Source organism: Melanostigma gelatinosum (genome assembly GCF_949748355.1).
Source record: "Melanostigma gelatinosum genome assembly, chromosome: 15".
Taxonomy (NCBI): Eukaryota; Metazoa; Chordata; class Actinopteri; order Perciformes; family Zoarcidae; genus Melanostigma; species Melanostigma gelatinosum.
Genome location: NC_136648.1, coordinates 2,028,901 through 2,049,504, shown reverse-complemented (window position 1 = coordinate 2,049,504; position 20,604 = coordinate 2,028,901). Strand labels below are relative to the sequence as shown.

The 20,604-nt window shown below is 47.3% G+C and overlaps 1 protein-coding gene across 5 annotated transcripts in view; it reads left to right on the top strand.

Moving 5' to 3' along the window:
* The window catches only part of LOC306789336 (disco-interacting protein 2 homolog C), a 127,170-nt gene that overhangs the window by 85,276 nt on the left and 21,290 nt on the right, over positions 1-20,604 (top strand). For all 5 annotated transcript variants that reach the window (XM_079285241.1, XM_079285239.1, XM_079285237.1 and 2 more), the window contains 10 exons: positions 7,479-7,619; positions 8,645-8,764; positions 9,175-9,372; positions 13,565-13,656; positions 16,795-16,905; positions 17,581-17,704; positions 18,541-18,650; positions 19,560-19,662; positions 19,796-19,860; positions 20,289-20,382. In XM_079285241.1, coding sequence (XP_079141367.1) covers positions 7,479-7,619; positions 8,645-8,764; positions 9,175-9,372; positions 13,565-13,656; positions 16,795-16,905; positions 17,581-17,704; positions 18,541-18,650; positions 19,560-19,662; positions 19,796-19,860; positions 20,289-20,382 — 1,158 coding nt within the window. The remainder of the gene's footprint in view (positions 1-7,478; positions 7,620-8,644; positions 8,765-9,174; positions 9,373-13,564; positions 13,657-16,794; positions 16,906-17,580; positions 17,705-18,540; positions 18,651-19,559; positions 19,663-19,795; positions 19,861-20,288; positions 20,383-20,604) is intronic.

Sequence of the window (20,604 nt, the reverse complement as noted above, 5' to 3'; positions counted from 1 at the left end):
GCTGTTCAAGTGGCGAGGGCGGATATCCCACGTTACCGTCAGCACTCAGGGAAACGTCGCGAACAGTTTCACTCTGGAGTGTGTCATGGCGGGCTGGTGATATCTCCCTCCCCCCACCCTCCTAATTAGAGATGGAGACAGGTCCGGCGCACAGGTCAAGTTCAGTTACCTACGGCACTGGCGACTTGACAGAACCGGCCGATGACTCGGCTGAAAGAAGGCGGTGGCTTCGTGGAACAAGCTGGAGGTGGATCATGCTGACAGAGCAGGAGAAGAAGGCTTAGTTGACGAAAGATCTTACGAGCTTGGGTGCTCGAAGGGCCTCTAAGGTTGTGGTACCCTAGAGGTGTATGCGAAAAGGTGGGGGAACACATGAGGCTCGTTTCTGACCCGGAGTCGGGTAGAGCAAGAGTGTTATGACCCCCCAGTAGGACTGAAGAATATGTATAGATTTATACATAACGGGCATTGCCTTTGCGAACAAGGTCGCCCAAGAAGGTTGAAGAACGAGGTGCGAACATGGGAGTGGTCGTTTCCGGAAGTGTGCTGAGTTCTCTTCCCCCCCCCTACCACGTCGACTTGGCAGCAGGGGGAAAGGTCACTTGGCTGAGTCAGGTGGGCTGCGAGTCAGCGTTACCTGATGGGTTGCCCTTGAGGGTGTCTTTCACCCCCCTGGTTCCGTTGGTCTTTCGACCGCCAGGGTCGTCTGTTCCTCGGGGGTGAACAGGGCTCGCTAGGCCAAGTCCTCTCGTCGTCTTCCGACGCTAGGTCGGAGTCGCTCGACTGTTGGATGCCTAAGACTATGGCGGTGTCTTCGTACCGATTTGTCGGCCGTCCGCGTGTCTTCCATGCAAGTTGCGCATATTTCCTAATCTCTGGCATGGTGAGGTTACTCGTTCTGCAGTGTATAGTAACATCGTATCTCACGTTGTCGTGGAGATTGTGCAAGAAAAGCGACTTGAAGGCATGGTCTTCTTCTAGACCTGGGGCGTTACGTCCTTGGAAGTACGCAGATCTCAAACGCCTGAAGTAGTCTCTCGGAGACTGTAGCCTTTCCTGGGAAATGGCAAAGGCGCCGAGGGTGGCAGAGGCTGGGTCGGTGTACAGGGAGTACTCCTCCCTAAGGGCGTGACAAAGGGATGAATAGCAGTCGCGGATGCTTGGCTGGAGCGTTTCCACGAAAGCGTGGACGCTTCGCTCAGTGGTTTTCCACCCTAGCTTTAGCTTTTCGCGCGATGAGAGGCGCGATAGGTCGAGGAGGCAGCGATCGATCTCCCTTAGGTAGTCATCGATGCTCGAGTCGTGATTATCGGGATTGAAGCGCTCTACGTCTTTTGCCAGAGACTCAATCTGTCGAGTACGCAGGCCTCCAAGGTTGATGGGGCCTGAGCCGTCCGAGTCGTCTGAGTCTCCATACTCGCGATGGTGGTAACGACTATCATCCTCCCTCCCTGAGGGGGATGGGGTCAGTTCTTGTCGCGCTCGTGAACTGCGTGGAGGATCTCGTTCGCCTGAGGTGGTTTTGAAGCCACCTGGGCCGACTAGGACCTGGTGTTGGTCCTCTCTCCTCCTGGTTGGGGATGTCGCCTTCAAGAAATGCAAGGTGGTTCGGGTCTCGGGGAATGAGGGAGCCGAGACCAAGAAATGACTGGGCTGAAAGGCTCGATAGGGGGTAGCAGTACCTACCGGGGTTGCTGGAACACCTTGAAGCGCTTTCAGTTTGTCATCACTCTCTGATGCTTTAGAGAGTTCTAGGTTGACCTCTCTGAGGTCACTACTGCGCAGGCTACTATTTTCTGACTGTAGGGCTCTACAGTCACGTGACAACTCCTGAACCTCTGTTCGGAGTGTCCAGATCTCGCGTTGCTGCTCGTCGCTCTGTGCCCGGGTTCGGGCAGCTTGCAGCTGCATTTTCTGATGGTAGATGAGCAGTATTTCGCCGATTACGTTCTGAATCAGGCGCTCTCTGTTACCTGCTGGGTTATTTACATAAGCCACCAGCTGCTCTAATTGCTCGTCGCATAGGACAGCAGTGTATTTTGCAAAGTACTCTCTTTCCTTTGCTGTGAGTCCGAGGACATCAGCCACCGCATCTCGCAATGCGGTGTCTTCTGGAGCTCCAGCTCCAGGAATGGGGGATTTCTCGTCGCTCATTCTCTCTAGTGAGTGCGACTCCCAATGGTTGTTAATTCCCTAGTGTTAGAACGGAAACTGTTAGTGTTTACGGTTCTCAGTGAAATGTCTAGTTCTGTAACTTAGGATTTCTACTGTTAGGTGTTAACTACTGTTAGTGTTACGGTTCATGCAGGCGCACAGTGAAATGTCTAGCTCTGTGACTTACGTTTCTACTGTTGCTGCTCTGAGGTATCACTACTGCTTTGCAGCCAGAGGTGCGAAAATGCTAATGTGGTTTAGCACTTTGGGCCTGTGACAGCTGTGTGTAACTTATTTGGAGGGATTTAAGAAAACAAGCAAGGTATTACAAATAAACAATCAAATCTACTACACAGCTGGCTGTTAGTTTTAAGAAATGAAACGAATAATTAAACCTGGAAACGAAATAAAATTTCGAGAAGGGAATTAAAGATTAAGATTAAAAATCTGGATTTAAAATCAAAAATTTAATTACAATAAGACAAGATTTTGAAGATCAAAGCCTACCTATTTTGGGAAATAAGTTCCAGGAACTTGGATCATTCAAAAGAAGAAAAAAAAAATTTTTTCGAAAAAAATATTTTTTTTGGAAAATTAATTATTCAAAAATAATTATGGATTAATGTGCATATATACTGTAACAGAACTGGAATAACGTATCCTCACACGGGGCACCATTATGTTGGGATCTAAAGGAGCGTGTTTGGGTTATCAGCATTTAAGAAACTGAATTCTTGACATCAATAGAATTATTGATGTATGTAACAATTATTAATGATTATTAATATAAACGGGGCACCACCCTGCGAACAGGGACCAATAACCAAACGATAAAACTAAGTCTCATAATTAGTAGTCACTCATAATGTCAATAGTCTGCGTATGACTATACATTCAGTGACAGTGAAGGTTTTCAAGTTCGAGCACCGGCTACTACATACAGTCTTATCAAATACATATGCACAAGTAATCACAGACGACTGCTCCTGAAAGTATAACAGAGTTTATTGAATCAAAATAATAAATGATCAAATCAATTAATAGTGCAACCAACAAACGTTATCATACGATTTTATATGCCTAAACTAAAGAATGAATAAAATGGATGAGGGTGTATGTCTGTGTGTGTATGTGTGTGTGTGTGTGTGTGTCTGTGGGTGAACAGGAGGGAGTCTTACAGCTACGCTAAAGACTACAAAGATGGCGGCGTCGAGTGACGCTGGCCAAAGGGGAGGGGCCTTAAGAACTACAGCTAAAAACTACAAAGATGGCGGAGTCGAGGGACCCGGACAAAATGGCAGTTAGGCTGCTGTATGTACTCACGTGTGCCTGGGCAGCACGTGATGTGAGGCGCTCGTTTGAACGAGGTTCCCCAGGAGTAGAACTAGGAGCTATGTGTATGTGCGTGTTTCGTGAAAGGAGGAACGAGAAAAAAGGTGGGGGCTCATGGATCAGACTTCTGCGTGCTGTCCGCGTTGTAGTGATAATGGGGGTGTCTGGCGTATCGTACATAACGTGCCGTTGTCGGTAGAACTGCCAGCAGTTATGTACGATAGCCGAGATTCCACACTTCACTCACAGAGCTGATTTAATGAGCAGAGAATACTACACGAAGTGTAGTAAAACCAATGAAAAGAAATCAAATAAATCCAAGCAAACAGTCACAGTTAATACACGAATACAGCGGAGCTTCTCTCGTCCGCGAGGAGTTGCGTAATATCTCGATATCACGCGACAGTAATTTAAACAACAAAAACACGGGAATATCAACATATAAATGAATGGCCTGAATTAAACTTAAGTTAATTTAAGCTAAGCTATGCCCAAATGCCAAGAATCTTACTTGTAGATGCTTCGTTGCAACGTTGAAGGGTTCGTGAGCAAAGCGGTCCGTTTTCCTCGTCGGGAAGGGGGACAGGGGGGGGGGTTGCTTGCAGCGCGGCTTTGCAGCGGGCGCTGTGTGTCGCACGGCGTTTGCTGGTGCGGCTTCGGTCCGTCGTGGCGTGTTTGTGGAGCAAACGCAGACGTGATCTGTCCTCGCTGCAGGGAGGACAGTTTAACTTCGGCTGAGACGACGTGGTCCGTAGGTCTCCCGGTAATCATCGGTCAGGAGAGGAGCGAGGCTTCGTCGGCTCCTCTGTGCCGGTTTGTGCACAAAATAAAAAGAAGCAGAGAACGGATCGCTGATGCGGGTTCGTCTCGCGGGCTGGTGGAGCCGTACTCAAAGTGGAACACTGTCGTTTCGTCCAGCAAAACGGCTCGTGACCTGACAGGGTTTGATGAGGGTTCGAGGGGCTCCCTCGTGGGGGGAAAGCTGGTTCTTCTGTGGCCTGGACGGGGGTGTCCGAGCGAAGAGCCTTGTGTGCCTCCTGTTACCCCGGAGGGAGAGTTGGAAAAAGCTGGTTTCTCTGTGGCCTGGACGGGGGGGGGGGGGGTCCGGGCGAAGAGAGCGGTTGTGTGCCTCCTAACTCAACCGAGGTCGAAGGGGGAAAGCTTAGAAGTGTGAACTAAAAACAGTTTTATAGAACATCGGCTGAACCACAGGGGTCCTGGGGTCTCCTGGCCTTCGGCCAATGAGACTGCAGCGGTTACCATGGTTTTTTGGGGGGGAGGGGGAATTCACACGTGAGTGTGAAATCCCTTTGCTCTCCTCAAACTACAAGTCAGGATGAGACCTTTGCTTGAAAAAGCGAAGGCCTGATTGTCTTTGTCCACAGCACATGTTTAAGCCACATGGTCAGAGCCCAACAGCACAAACTGTCCCCAAACATCTCTTTTAGGATGTTGCATTTGCGATAAAAAGTCAAATTAATGTAATTTAAAGTCGTGAATTTTGCTTAAGTCTTATTTTTCAGTCTGAATTAGGAGGACATACCCCCTAAAAACAGTTTCTTCATGCACTGGTTCTGCTTCCATAAGACGTCTTCTTTCACACTCGTGGAAATACACATTCAGGTGATTATTATCCATCAAACTCTTTTCGTGCTTGTTTTTCACGGTTTATTGGGAGCAAATCCCTGCAGCCAAGTTCCAAACATCTGGCGGAAAGACTGAAAGCAGGCGAGTGGAGGCTGTCAGAGCGGCGCGTCGGTGCCCATTGTTTGGGAATGACATGTTCAACGATCGCATGTGGCTGTGACCACTTTATGTGCTACACCTGTACAAACCTGGTGCAGTCCAGGGCGACTGCTCTGCCGTGAAGTCCTGTTGAAGTTCAGTCTTTGTTGACAGTCATAGAGGAGTTTTATTTCTACGTTTTAGCATTTAGGTCATAGTTGGTGTACTTGACTGGGTTATATTCAGAGGCGTTTCTTACATTCCGCCCCCTTCATGCATCTAATTAGAGAAGAGAAAAACTCGCAAAGTTGTCATTAGAAAACATGCACCGAATGCCGACGGTGTGAATTAAATTCCTTCTTTGTTTTCAAAATGAGACGTTTTAAAGGCTCTAATCTCCTTTCATCATTTGGAGAAGTTTCTTTGTAAAGACATCATCAGTGGATTCAATGATGACGGAGCGGTCTCTTTCATACACATGAGCAGCCCTTCAAAATAAAAGCATTCAAGTGCAACTTGCTGCGCTTTTCGCTGCGGGAACCGTCGTGCTGTGAAGCACCGGCGGGCTGAAGTCGTTTGATCCTCTTTAACTTCTGGTCCTTGACTTTAAGCGGCGGAGCTCCCGGAGGGAAGCTGAGAGGACATCAGGAAATAATAACCATGGCGACCTCTCTCTGCGTCCATCTTTGACGTTCATACTTTAACACTTCCCTCTACAAACAAGATGGCAACGGCTAAAATGCCGAACTCAAGGCTTCACAACGGGAGTTGACCAACCAACAGGTGACGTCACATATACAGTCCACTCGCAGACATCTTCAGCCCTCATTAGCTCTGTGGTTGTTGTTCTCTGACCTCTGACCTCCAGGGATCGATGAAGCTGCAGTTAGTGAGAGTTTCTCTAAATGTCCAAAGCCCTTAATGGCACAAGCTGCCCACGGTAAACATGTCAATGTAAGACCAGTCTTTACTTGCTCGTGAATCAAATTGATTGATAACTCGGTCTGGATGCAAAGTGACGCAGCAGGAACACGAACACGCGTTTTTACATTCAACACGTGTCTTTCTCCCTCGCGTCACTTCATGCTCCGACCACTCAAAGTGAAACTCCCCCGGGCCAAGCAGTAAACACCGCTTGATGTTTGCCGAGCAGCAGCCGAGCCTCTTCAAAGAGGTGAATGTGAACATTTGGAGGCAATGTTGAGAGCTTAGAAACATCCGGCGCACCAGATCGGCCCCAACACAATCTGCATGGAGCACAAAATACGGAGGAGAAAGGATTTAGAAGACGGATGTTACAGTTGTGGGTGTTGATGGAGAAAGGCAGGTGTCCCAGTACGTGGTGGTGGGTGGATCGAGAGTGCTGGTTCTGGTTCTGGTGGAGTTCCTCTGTGTATTTGTGACGTGTGTGAGATCACCGAGGCACAAACATTATTTCCTGAAAGTTTCTTTTTAACTTTGCTGCAAACTAAAGTCGCTTTTAGTTGCTGCAAATTATTAACTTCAATATTTTACGACTACTTACTGAACATAAGACTCCCGTCGGTTTACGTTCATTCATTCATCAGCACAACGTCTCACATTGTCTCTGCCCTCAGACCAGTTTGATGAAGAGTTTGTCTTAAACTTTCCCAACAAGCAGAGTACCGCTAAAGGCTAGCTGAGGCTCATACTCTTCTTTTTTTAAACGCTTACAGTTCAACTGGCACTTCAGCTGTTGTCAGCTTGTACACTTTGACTTAAACACCTCAACTGCTTTCATTTCAGCACTTTCCTATCAACTGACAGTTAAACGAGCACATCAAGTGCTTTCTGCACCTACACTTCAACTGACACGTCAACTGACACGTCAACTGACACTTCAACTGACACTTCCACTGACACTTCAACTGACACTTCAACTGACACTTCAACTGACACTTTAACTGACACTTTAACTGACACTTCAACTGACACTTCAACTGACACTTCAACTGACACTTCAACTGACACTTCAACTGACACTTCAACTGCTTTCAGCTCTTACACTTCAAAAATCACCTCAACTGGTTTCAAAAATTACACTTCAACTGAAAATTCAGCTAATTTCAAGGCTTACACTTCAACTCCTTTCAGTGCTTCAACTTCAGCTGACTTTAAATGAATTTATCTAAGCTGTGGAACCGGTCCCGACTGGACGAGTCCCCATTCCAGATGTTTTGACAGCAGGATGTGTGGGGGGTGGTGTGGAACTAACCAGGCCTTCCTTCCCTTCTCTCACATCCCAGAGAACCACTCTGCCCCTCCAGATGTCACCGGCTACACCAACAACACCACCGACGGGATCCAGGTGGAGAGAGGCGCCGGCACCGCGGCCCAGAGGCAGACGCCCAAGTACGGCAACGCCGAGCTGATGGAGACCGGAGACGGTGAGTCGGGAGTCTGGGGACTTTTTATAACAATGAGATGCGTCATCTTCCAGGATTACCTTTGTCATGCCTTAAAACGTTGCATTAACACAAAATGCTGTGTTTTTTGGGGGGTGACATATACAAATATGAGCAAATCACAAAGTTAACAGTCTGACTGGGAGAAGGAGCCACCGAGGCTTTAACACGAGACGGACCTCCAGCTGCTCCAATCCACCGTTCACGTTTATTATTCGTTTCATGTGAAGGAAGTCGTTCAAACTTAGAAGAACGTTTTGTAGTTGTCGAGTCACGTGAACTTTAAACAGGAAAGTTTTCAAAGAAAACATTTGTAGCAGCTTGTTTTTAATGACGGTCTTTCCCAACGTACAGAATTCATTGTTCCTGTGTCACCGCATGCTCGTATTTACCTAAAACTCAGTTTGCATTGAGTATTAAACGCACAGGTGTTGACGCTGTGTTTCACCAGCGAAGATGTCTTCACCACGGCTTGATGGAGACAAACGCGAATAAGAATAAACTCCCGACTGTTACCTCCAGGATTATTCAGTTCGGACTTCTTCGCGGCCCTTTATCGTTGGCTCATCCAGCCTGCCCCCAAACCAAGTCAGCCAAAACATCTCTTCGCTTCCAGATCTCTGCACTTCCACTTCCATCATCCCGCCGCTCCGTCCTAAAGCTCCACAGTTGGGTTTAAAGTCAGCCTTAATGAAAGAGCAATCTGTGCCTCAGCTCGCATGCTGTTTGAGTGTCATGTTCAGTTGATTGCTCACTCGAGCGGAACAAAAACGTGCTGATTTAATGTCAATTTAAAACTTCCGTAGATGTTTCATCAGCAAAGCAGCAGCTACTTCAACACGTGCGCCTGCGAGAGCACAATTATGAGTTTAATACTGTGTGTGTGTGTGTGTGTGTGTGTGTGTGTGTGTGTGTGTGTGTGTGTGTGTGTGTGTGTGTGTGTGTGTGTGTGTGTGTGTGTGTGTGTGTGTGTGTGTGTGTGTGTGTGTGTGTGTTGCCCTGTGCAGGTGTTCCAGTCAGCAGCAGAGTTTCAGCCAAAATCCAGCAGCTCGTCAATACTCTGAAGAGACCCAAACGGCCGCCGCTGAGGGAGTTCTTTGTCGACGACTTCGAGGAGCTTCTGGAAGGTAACGGCTTCACACCCTTCAGCGAGAAAACAGTTCCACACGAGGTCTGAAGCGCCGTCTCACACTGGATTACACGCTTCTGTTGCTCGTCAGTTAGTGATCGTTGGGCTGCTGGAGGAAATACTCACGCAATGATACAGTTTAGAAACACGATGTAAAAGTCACATGTTCAAGGCAAAAGTATTGGCATCAAAATATACTTAAAGTACCAAAAATAAAAGTACTAATAATGCCGAAATAATGCCGAATGATATCTTATGTTTCTTTGCACCCCTGGTAGTAGGTTAGGACTGAAGTAAATGCTGCGATGTTCTATGAACACCGCAGTAAACTGGTATTTGATCAGAAAACGTCTGCATTAAAATGGTATTTCGAGCCTCTCGCTCTGTTCCTCTGTCGTCCTCCTGCAGTCCAGCAGCCGGACCCCAACCAGCCCAAGGCGGAGGGGGCTCAGATGGTGGCCTCGCGGGGCGAGCAGCTGGGCGTGGTGACCAACTGGCCCCCGTCTCTGGAGGCGGCCCTGCAGAGGTGGGGCACCATCTCTCCGAAGGCCCCCTGCCTCACCACCATGGACACCAACGGCAAGCCGCTCTACGTGCTCACCTACGGTAATTAAAGCTGATCGAGTCGGGGGGGGAACACTTCATCGGCAAGAAGACGAAAGACGTTTCAGCTCAATTCTTACATCAACGCCTTCATTTGTCTTCTCCGGCTTTGGGCTTTTCTTGTGGAATAGTTACTTTGCGGTTCCCTTTTGAAGTCTCCGTGCCGGCGAAAGTTGTGGCCGGAGGCATCATTGCTGACGGGTTCTCCGTCTGTCCGGTTCCTTCACCGGAATGCGATTTCTCTGAAGGGAATTTCTTCAAATTTGGCGCAAACTCAACTCAAGGATGAGCTGATTGGATTTTGGTGGTTTACGGTCACTATGAACGTGTTTGCTATTCATGACAATTTCACACAAATGTCTAAAAAGATAAAATGATGAAAGTGATGACATTTTGAACGACAGAGGCAAAGAACCGCAGTTTAACATTGTGACTCCCTGACTCTGATCACACTACAGAATGCCACATTTTGGGATTCCAGTGGCAACTGAAGTATTTATTCGATCCTTAAACACCGGCAGCCGGTCAAGAACTTTTTCTGAATAGAATTGCCAAAATTTTGATTGAAATGAGGAATTATCTGATCAGAAAACCTTTAAACGATGAAGTAAACAAGATGACACATCCGACCACCAACGGCTTTCGGGTAGTCGTCAGAATAACGTGAGTGAATTGAATCTGCTCGTTGGGATCCACGACCAACATTGTGAAAACCAGTAATGAAGGCTTCCACATCATGAACGATGATTTCTTTCACACGTGAGCGTCATCTCTGAGAGCCCACCTGACCTCGGATCAGTCCTCGTGGTGGTAGATGAACACAGCGGGGCTTCTTCTCTTGTTTCCGGCACATACGGTGGCTGATTAACTGAAGCACCAAACGATGTGTAACACCCGCTGTGTGAGCATAACTCCGCTAATGGCAGCCAGACAGAGCGCTAAGCACATTAGCAGCGTGTGAAGTCGACGCGTTCAAGAAAGCTGCTCTGCTGAAGAAGGAGGGAAAGTTTGTTTGGTTTTTTATCCCAAATGTCCAGATATTTGGCTACAATAACGTGGACAATATCTTCAGAAGCGTTTGTGTTTGGAGCGGTTTGTTTAATCTCCGGACTCACTTCAGACCTTTAGTCCCAAATCACACCGACACTAATGTCTGATGGTCACCAGTCTTCATCCGTAGTAATTCAGAATGTAGTAATATTCATGGTTTCCTGCTGCACCTCACAGGCAGTAAACTCTCCACTTAGGTCGGAGATAGAGACGCACACTTTGGGAGATTTGGGATCCGGGACCCGACCAGATTAGGCCGGATGTAATTTCAACCCAGCCCGACTCGGGGCGGCAGGGTCGGGGCTCGGTTATGAGGAACCAAGTGGACCAAGTTTCTGACGCCACTAAAGAACATGAATAAAAACAAGAAAGGGAAAGTAATGTTTAACTTTTCAGGAACATGCAGATGAATTTGGTGCTCTAACAAATCCATTTACAAACCTTCTGCTGCGAGCAGATGTTGTGCTGTTTGCTATCAGCAGGTGAACTTCCTTCAATTCCTACAGCGGAAGGAACGACACGGAGCACAGAAAACAAAGTAAATGTGGAGAAAGCAAACACAGCTGGTGAAAAATAGTAAGAAATACGTAGGTTTCAGTCTCCTCACGCCCTAACCCCCCCACCCCCCCCCCCCCTTCACGGTTTAAGTCTATACCAAATCTTTTGTTCGGCAGCTGCCGATCCGAGTTATTCTTCTCCCCAAACGCCGGCGGAGGAAATGGCTTCGGGGGCCGAGAGATTAAGCCGCAGTGAGCCGAGCTTCCGTCTCTCAGGTCCTTTAGAGTCGGACCTCCTCGCTGCACAGCGGAGAGAATGAAGTGACACCAAACAGCACGCACACACACACGCACACACACACACACACACACACACACACACACACACACACACACACACACACACTCAGACTCAGCTTTGTCCCTAAAGCTCGCTCTTCCAACAGGCGGTGTGTGTGTGTGTGTGTGTGTGTGTGTGTGTGTGTGTGTGTGTGTGTGTGTGTGTGTGTGTGTGTGTGTGTGTGTGTGTGTGTGTGTGTGTGTGTGTGTGTGTGTGTGTGTGTGTGTGTGTGTGTGTGTGTGTGCTGAATCTAGATCTCGATCTTCCGTTGTCTTTGATTCCTGCGCTGTCTTTTTCCTTTGATGTCGGGCCGACAAGGACGAACTTGTTTTGTTTTCTTCCTGTCGAGTCGTCCTCCGGAGAACAGAGAGAATTCATGATATTCTCCCGCTGTCCTTGAACTCGATCCTCGGCACGCTGCACTGCAGACAACCGCACAACCGTCATTTTGCAGGAGAGAAAGTGTTTCGGAAAAAAAGAAGAAGCTTTCAGGCGAGCGTCTCGGGGAGCTTTGATCCACGTGGGAACAAAGCGGCCTTTTCAATGAAATCAAACCAGATGATTGGGCCGTTTCCTGCTCCTCGCCTCGGTCTCGGAGAATAAAAAGCCGCTGGATGAGCCTCTCATGGGTCGGTTGAGTAACGTCATCCTAAAAATAACAAGAAAACAGAGGCGGCTCTGCACAGAAACCCTCTGATTACATCAGCAGCTCTGTGATTTGGGACTCTTCAGCGGGAGAGATGCTCTCCTCTGCTTGTTGAACGTGTGGAGGATGGCTGGTTCTCACCTCCAGGGTTCTCTGATGAAGTGAGCATCCTCATCCCAAAACGGAGTCACGGTCACTGCAGTAGCTTCCACACACACTGCAATGAATGGATATCAGTTCATTTGAATGTTGTTTTAACATTATCCTGATGCTCATCAGTGTCACACCTGCTGTGACATGATTACTGGTTCACACGTTACCCGTCCAAAGGGGTCGCAAGATAAATCACAGCGGATAAAAACACCAAGTTCAAGTTTAGAGTTCAAAACATTTGAGCTCTAAACTGTTTCCTGTAGTTTAAGAAGAGCTCGTCCAGTCACATGATGCACTCGTAAACCTGGAGGACCAGCAGATTCTTCTTGACTCTCAAAAATGAATCAATTAAGCTTTAAGCTTTAACTTCCATCCGCCAAACTTTACAGATGAACCTCTTCACGCCCAAATCAACAGACACAGATCCTTGAAGGAAAGTGTAGATGTGCTCTACAGTTAAGATGATGAGTGACCGACTCATTTGATCGGTCTCATCAGTCATCATGTCATCAGCGAGGATTTCTCCTGCGATCAATCAAAAGCCTGTAAGCAGTTGCCGGGCAGATGTCATGTTATTACCTTCTGAGCTCTCTAATGAAGTCTAAATGCAAAACATCCACTTCATGCTGCTGGAAGACACAATTGTTGTGTTTGTGGACCGTTATCCTGAATTCGTCCCTTTAAATGACACTTTGTTCAACCTGTAGACCGTCTGCAGCTCAGTCGCTGTTGCTCCGCCTCTCTTTGCAGCTCGTGTTGTTTCTCTGCTCACCGTCTGAACCGATTCTCCTCCAGAGATCAGGAGCTCTGACAAACATCAGAAAAACCTCATTTAGCGTGAAAAACAAAGAGGAATTCACGGCGGAGTGCTCATGCGTAATATCTGCGTCTGCCAGTCTGAGTGGGGGGGGGCGATTGACTCTATTGTTGTGAGTTACTGCATTAATGAACAGAGCCAACTACACGCCTGGCTGGGAAAATGAAACTGATCGCAGAGATTAGATAATATTACATATATATTTATATACAGGGGTTACACAACAGTAACTGCTTCAGTTTGAAAGGCGGTAACGGCTTCATGTTGTTCATGTTGCCTGAAGGAGCGTGAGCACTGAAATTAAAGCTGAAGACATCGGTCCAGACACCAGGAAGCCGCTTCTCGCTGTAGTGATGCGCTGAAGTGGCCTCTGACTCCCTCTGATGTGCTGCGGTTGCGTCTCCGTGTGTGTAAAGCATCGCCGTACATGGATCCACTTCCTCCACAGCCGAGGTTTGGTAGTGAAATCTGTGAAGGTCTCCGTACCCGGCCGCCCCGCGAGGTGCAGCAGCGTCTTCCGGCGGGATGTCTTGCATATGGGTACTCGTGATGTCATCCTTTGTTCCATCGTTGAGTCCAACAGGGACGTCGTTCCGAACCCGTCCGCGGGAGACGAGCTGCGGTTTGTTTCTGCTGCCTCCCTCTGTGCTCTCTGTGGTTTCACAATAATGATTCACACACTCTGCCTTCAGGGAAGCTCTGGTCCAGGAGTGTGAAGGTGGCCTTCAACCTGCTGCACAAACTGGGAAGCAAACAGGAACCGCTCGTCAGACCTGGAGACCGGGTAAGAGGAAGAACTCCAGCTTTACATGCACACTCATATTCCACTCGTATTCTGAGTATCACAAGATCGTGAATTCCACATATAGATGTGTTAGTTATATATACAAATATTTAAAATTAGAGTGGAGAAAAACATTCAAATAGAACAAAGTATATAAAGAAAGAAAACATATATAACTTACTTACACAAAACATGTGCAAACCTTGAATACTTTTACTACATTTAGCTGTTAATACTTTTACTTTAGTAACACGCAGCCTCAACAAATGTGAACGAGCTTGAATTTTCTGAACTTTCACACAATAAATAACACAACACATCACTTGATGTGGGTTGAGGTGCAACTATATCTATGAAACAACTTCACAGAGGCTCTTTAGTCCGAATCAAGACGGAAAACTTTATTACAACCTTGACAAAGGCTCTTACCTTTCACAATAAAAGCCTAGACATACGTTTTCCGCCGGCGAGTCTTTCACATCTTACTCGTCGTTTATTCGTGACGCTCCTGCTTCAGGCGTTTATTCTGGATCATCCACAGACCCACATGTTCACAGTTTACACAAGTACGGATGTCTTCGGTAGAAAGCGGTTTGAATGAGATGCATCAATTATTCGAACGTTTATGTTCCAGCATCAGTTCCTTTCCTCATCGTGGAAGTCTGCAGGGCTCGATACCACAGGAGGCCAGTCACAGGTCCCGTTTGTTCATTTGAGTCGGTGACATCAGGCTTTTTATCTCTTTGGTTTCCTTCAGTATTTAAACATCAAAGATCATCTCTGAAAAAAATCACCTCACGATTTTTTGGGTACCTGCCAAAATAAGATGCGACGGCCCGACACGCAATGTTTTAAAAATGGACACGCGTGTCGTCCTTTCCTCCTTTCACCGTCATCACAATCATCACTCGACACTCTGAGCTTCTGTAACCACACGCCTCCACACGCCAACAGACGATCGCACTGAAGTGGAAAGAGGTTCAGTAATAGTCCCACAAGTGTCTCGTCTCTCTTTCATCTTTATTTCAAGCTCCATTTCCCGCTCGGCTGGAGACTAAGTCAACGCTGGCACGATGCCGGAGTGTGTGGGTATTTGCTTTCATGCATCTCAGCCGGAAGGGTGTGTGTTTTTCACAGTTTTACTGAAGTTTTCTCAGAGAAATGACAGTGTTGTCGTTTCATTTTGCATACAAAAAACAGGAATTTAAATGAGATTTAGCATTTTGTTTTAGATTTCTGAATGAGTCAGATAATCTCCTGTTGCGTTTTCTGACCTTTTTATCTGTTTGTAGTCCGTGTCCTCCATAACTGTTGGAACATATTCGACAAACATTTCATAAAATATACCTCCAGAAGAATGCAGTTTGGCCTCCGTACAACAATTGAAATGGCGTACGTTATCGTCCGCTCATTGTACTCGTCAGTCATGACAATATTGGACATCATAGAAAATACTGATCACAATGATTCATAAAAGGTATCGCGGGTGACGGGGAGAAGTCTGCTGTAATGTGTCAGAGAAAAGATAAAGTCTTACAACAGTACAGTAAAGCGGCAGACCCCAGTCAGTATTAAAGTGGAGGCTTTACTAAATCATAGCGCTCGGGTTACTTTTGTAACTGCTGTCAACGCTCCACAAGAAAAAAACACATTTTATGGTCAAAACAGGTAAAAATCTATTTAACAAAAAAAACTAAACCCACAACAGCAGCCGGTCCCTTTGTGGAGAGTTTCTACATCATGACGTCGTTAAGCGTCTGCAGCGTTCGGCTCTCTCTGGTATCTACACCGATGAAACCTGAACGCTCCAATGAGAGCTGCTCATGTCAACATTAGTTCAGTTAAAGCACCGTTACACCGCTTGCATTCGCTCAGGGGCACTTAGCTTATAGCTTCACACACACACACACACACACACACACACACACACACACTGCTGTACATGGAAGCTATTAAACAGCACTTAAGCCGGGGTTCACCCTCGTCATCACAACGTGCAACTGGAGCCACACTGGATCCAACATGGCGGAGCAGGAGCCGAAGGCTCTGCTGTGAGTGACGACGTTGTGGAAACATGGCGGCTGCTGGTGGTCAGATAGAAACCTGCTGCACAGGACGTGCGGGAACGTTTACATGAAAACATCAAATAAATGTAATCTTTGATTCTTTTGAGTCCACTTTTCCCTCTTCCGTGAGTCTGATTCTGGGCTGACCCTCCGGCATTCGGCTGAAAGTCACCAGTTAACACGCTCACGAGTGAGACTGAAACACCTGTTGCTCTGAACCGGTGATCCTGTCGCTGTCCGAATATTGATTCTGACAACCGGACATTTAGATGCTGGTAACTGTTTTTATTCAATGTTTGAAGCGTGAAGACTCGTCTGGTCGCATGGAGCAGAACCACACTTTAGTGTAAACATGTCCACGTGCATGTTTGAATATTTCAGCTGTAAAAGCGTCTACAGGGATATAAAGTGCTGCATTCTTGGACCTGCTGCAGGAAACGCTTCACGTGCATGAAAACAATAAGCATGTAGGGATAAGATCCAGTGGTACTGTTTAGAAATACATAATACATTATAACGTTAAAGATGTTTATTAAATGTTGCACCCCCTTTTTCTTGATTTAAAATGTATTGATTTCGCCCAGTTTACAGTAAATTGTCTAGTTTGTCTTTTCTTTACATGCGGAGGTTTGTTGTCGTGTTTGCTGCTGTTGTGTAACAGTCTCATCAGTTTAACGGACCTCAGTGGACCAATAAACCAGTTTAAAGTGAAATGAGCAGAAACAGAGAGGAGGATAAACAGAGGAGGGAGCCGCACATATAAATGCATATTTATGGTTGTGTAGGTGGACTCGCTGGTTAGAAAACAATTACATAGAAGATATGAGGCGAGAAGACATTGACCAGATGCCCTCTGAATGATTTACACTGAACAACTAAATCCAGTGTTGTTACAGACGGGCCACCAATAGAATCAAAAGCCCGAATAAACGTTTCCTCCGTCACTCATCTGTACATTTAAAACAGTTTCATGCTTAAAAAGCAGCGATGCAGCCGACTGCTTCCTGTGCGGCGACGGTAACGCCCACGCGCTGACTCGGCGTGGTCTCCCCTGTCGCCCTCTGACCTGTAGGTGGCGCTGGTCTTCCCAAACAACGACCCCGCTGCCTTCATGACGGCGTTCTACGGCTGCCTGCTGGCCGAAGTCGTCCCCGTGCCAATAGAAGTACCGCTGTCCAGGAAGGTAAGCGGTCGCGGTGCACAGCGTTCCAATCAACAGCAACAGAGTCTCTGAATGTCTGTAATGTAACTCAACATTGAGACATGGTGCAGCAGCACAGGGGACTGTGAGCTCTGCTGAGGTGTAATCAAACCCAAATGTCTCTGAAGAAACGTCTCTGCTGTTGTTTGAGTCATAGTTTGGTTTGGCCGTCACACAGCGCTGTGTGTGTGCGTGTGCGTGTGCGTGCGTGCGTGCGTGCGTGCGTGCGTGCGTGCGTGCGTGCGTGCGTGCGTGCGTGCGTGCGTGCGTGCGTGCGTGCGTGCGTGCGTGCGTGCGTGCGTGCGTGCGTGCGTGTGTGTGTGTGTGTGTGTGTGTGTGTGTGTGGCTTTGGGAATTTCTTTTCAATGTTTCTGGTTTGTCCAAAGTAGTTGTTGCTCCACCGATTTCTTCCACAAACAAAAAGCCTCCTCATGCATTATCTGCTGTTGACGTTGAAGCGTTCTTACCTTAAAGGTTCTTGGGAGTTGTGGTTGACTTGTTTTTATGTCCACAGGTTTGTTCTTTACTAAACTAACCCACCTCTCTCTTTACAGCTGTGTAGAGAGGAGCCGCTGAGCAGGACCAAGCAGCACTTATTGATTCATCAGAATCCAGTTGAGACGATTAATCACTTTTCACGTCTCTGTCTCCGTCCAGGACGCCGGCAGTCAGCAGATCGGCTTTCTGTTGGGGAGCTGTGGAGTGACGGTGGCTCTGACCAGCGACGCCTGCCACAAAGGGTTACCCAAGAGCCCCACCGGAGAGATCCCACAGTTCAAAGGTCTCACTCACACACACACACACAGCCTATCGAGAGAGAGAGAGAGAGAGAGAGAGAGGGAGAGAGAGAGAGATGGTGAAGCGCGTTTGGGAGATCGATGGGGAAGCAGCCGACAAGAGAGAAAGAGACACGTGATGAATTGAGGACAGAGAGACATTAGCACCGACCAGAGAGAGAATCCCGCTGATTCATAACGAATGTTTGCGTTTCAGTAATGGAAGTATAAATAGCAACATGATGCCGCCAGATTTACTGCTCCTCACTCAGTGTGTGTGTGTGTGTGTGTGTGTGTGTGTGTGTGTGTGTGTGTGTGTGTGAGAGTGTGTGTGTGTGTGTGTGTCTCTCATTAAGGTGGAGTGCTCCTCTTATTGATCAGCAGGCTTTAAACTCGTCTCATTCACATGGCTGATTGTTTCTTCTGTCTCTGGCAGCATTACTTCAGACATTATTAACGTACGCTCAGCGTTTTACTCGTGTTCAGCGCGGAGCAACGCATCCTCGTTACGGTGATTCAGTCTTCATGAGGAAGAAGGTAAACCTGTCGAGGCTCTACGAGCCAAATAATACAGAAATACAGCAGAACATCTCCGGTTCAGTGACGTCCTGAAGATACGGAGTCACGGCCGGCACCAAACATCTGCTGAATGACTTCAGGAGACATTCGTAGATTTAAAGTCCTTCTTTACCGAAGACGTGTCTTTCTGGAAATATGAAACTGGGTTTTGGCTCATGTGACTTTAGGTCTAAATGAGGTTCAGCAGGTGAACCAGATCAACCTGGACGTTGATGGACGTTGGAGTCGTGAGGACGTTTGTTTTGTGACCCTGTGTGTCCAGGCTGGCCCAAGGTGCAGTGGTTCGTCACGGAGTCCAAACACCTCTCCAAACCTCCCCGAGACTGGTTCCCACACATCAAGGAGGCCAACCAGGACACGGCCTACATCGAGGTAACGCAGCGCGTGCTCTCCCCTGTGAGTGCACGTCGATGGTTCCGCTCTCTGAGTGGACGCTTTCTGTTTCTGCTGCTCGCCGATGATCAAAGGTGTCATTTCGTCTGATTGATTTAAATTTTCCCGACGCACCTTGAAGCTCTCGTTGCAGGTGAAATGTCTCCGTGGTTGAATAAGGCCGACGGGATAGTGATGAAAGTAAAGGGGTGATTGAACAGCGATCGACCGGTCGTTGCTTCGAGGCTTCCTTCGGCCCAGACAGCGTGGCTCTGTTCTGGTTTCTGTGTTGATGTCGCAGCACGGTTCATAACGTTAACAGCAGCGCATCATGTGCTTCTGTTTGTCATTGTGCAGCAGACGTGAGTCAGACATGTGCCAGGCTTTTCAGACGAGCGAGATCTGATGTTGGAAAGATCGATTTCTGCCGACTCGGCAGAACTCGCGACTCGTTTTAGTTTTGGGAACTCAAGAAAACCAGAAACTTTAAATTCATCAATCAGCATTTCTACATCTGATTCATTGAACACGATGACGTCGTGTGTTTACAGTCGCACTGTTGCCTTACAGCTCAGATGTCTTTTGTACTTGTATTGTTTTATAAGCTAGAAAAGATTCTTGCGCGACGAGATCACATACAAAGTCACGAATGACTCAAAATATGCCTCAAATATTTCAACTCCAGCGTGAAAGTCTGTCTTTAAAGCCGATCAGCGTCGAGATGCTCCTCCCGTCATCTCGCACGCTGTTGGATCAGAAATGAAGGAAAAAGATATTGCGTCCGAGCTCTACGATGCCTCGTATTACATTCTAGAATGTTTGTTTGGCGTCTTGTGGAGAGAACGAACGAAACATGAGTTCAGACGGCAGATACGCGTCTTCAGTCTCCGTCTCCGTCTCTGTGTCCAGTATAAGACCTGTAAGGACGGCAGCGTCCTCGGCGTGACGGTGATGAGGATAGCCATGCTCACACACTGCCAGGGACTCACACAGTCCTGCTCGTACACAGAAGGTAACGCCCACACACACACACACACACACACACACACACACACACACACACACACACACACACACTTCAGTTCCTTTCACCTTGCAGACACTAGTGTCCTCGTCTGTCCCTGAATGTGTCTCTCGTCCTCCAGCTGAGACCATAGTGAACGTGTTGGACTTCAAGAAGGACGTGGGACTGTGGCACGCCGTCCTGACTGTAAGGAGAACAACGTTCAACCGTTTCAAGTGATGAATGAAAGTTCAATGAAACCGTCGCTGATTATGTTTTTAGAAACATAGAAAATCTTTTTCTTTTTATTTTGTCATCCAAACGTCTCACAACTTTTCCTCTTTAACACAAATGATGACAACTTCAGTCAGAAAGTGTTTTTATTGCTCTTTCGGTGATTCTGAACTTATTCATGTCCACTCAGGAAGACTACATGTGTTTGAGTCAACAGAATAAATCTGTATTTATAATGAAACCAATGGATGGAATATGTGCTGAGTGTGCACTGTGAGTCACAGGTATTCTGTCCGTCCATGTTTCTGTCCAAGTTATCATATCGTTATACTTTAACTTCATACTTTACGTTGTGTTGAAACGCCCCTCACACTCCGTCACCTCCTCCCCGTCTCCGTCAGAGCGTGATGAACATGATGCACGTCATCAGTATTCCCTACGCCCTCATGAAGGTCAACCCTCTGTCCTGGATCCAGAAGGTCTCCCAGCACAAAGGTAAACAAACCCGCCCCAACGGCCGTCGATCCTCCACGCGGTTTATATTTCACCCAGCAGAAGAACAGACTGTTCGTTTCACTGACTGTGAAATAAAATCTGCAACCTCAGTGTGATCCAGTGCAACAGCACCGAAAACTGCAGAGTTCAATTCATTCCTTCAGTCGCACGTTGTAAAGCATGTCGAACAGAAGTCAAACTGTTAGTGTGTGTGTGTGTGTG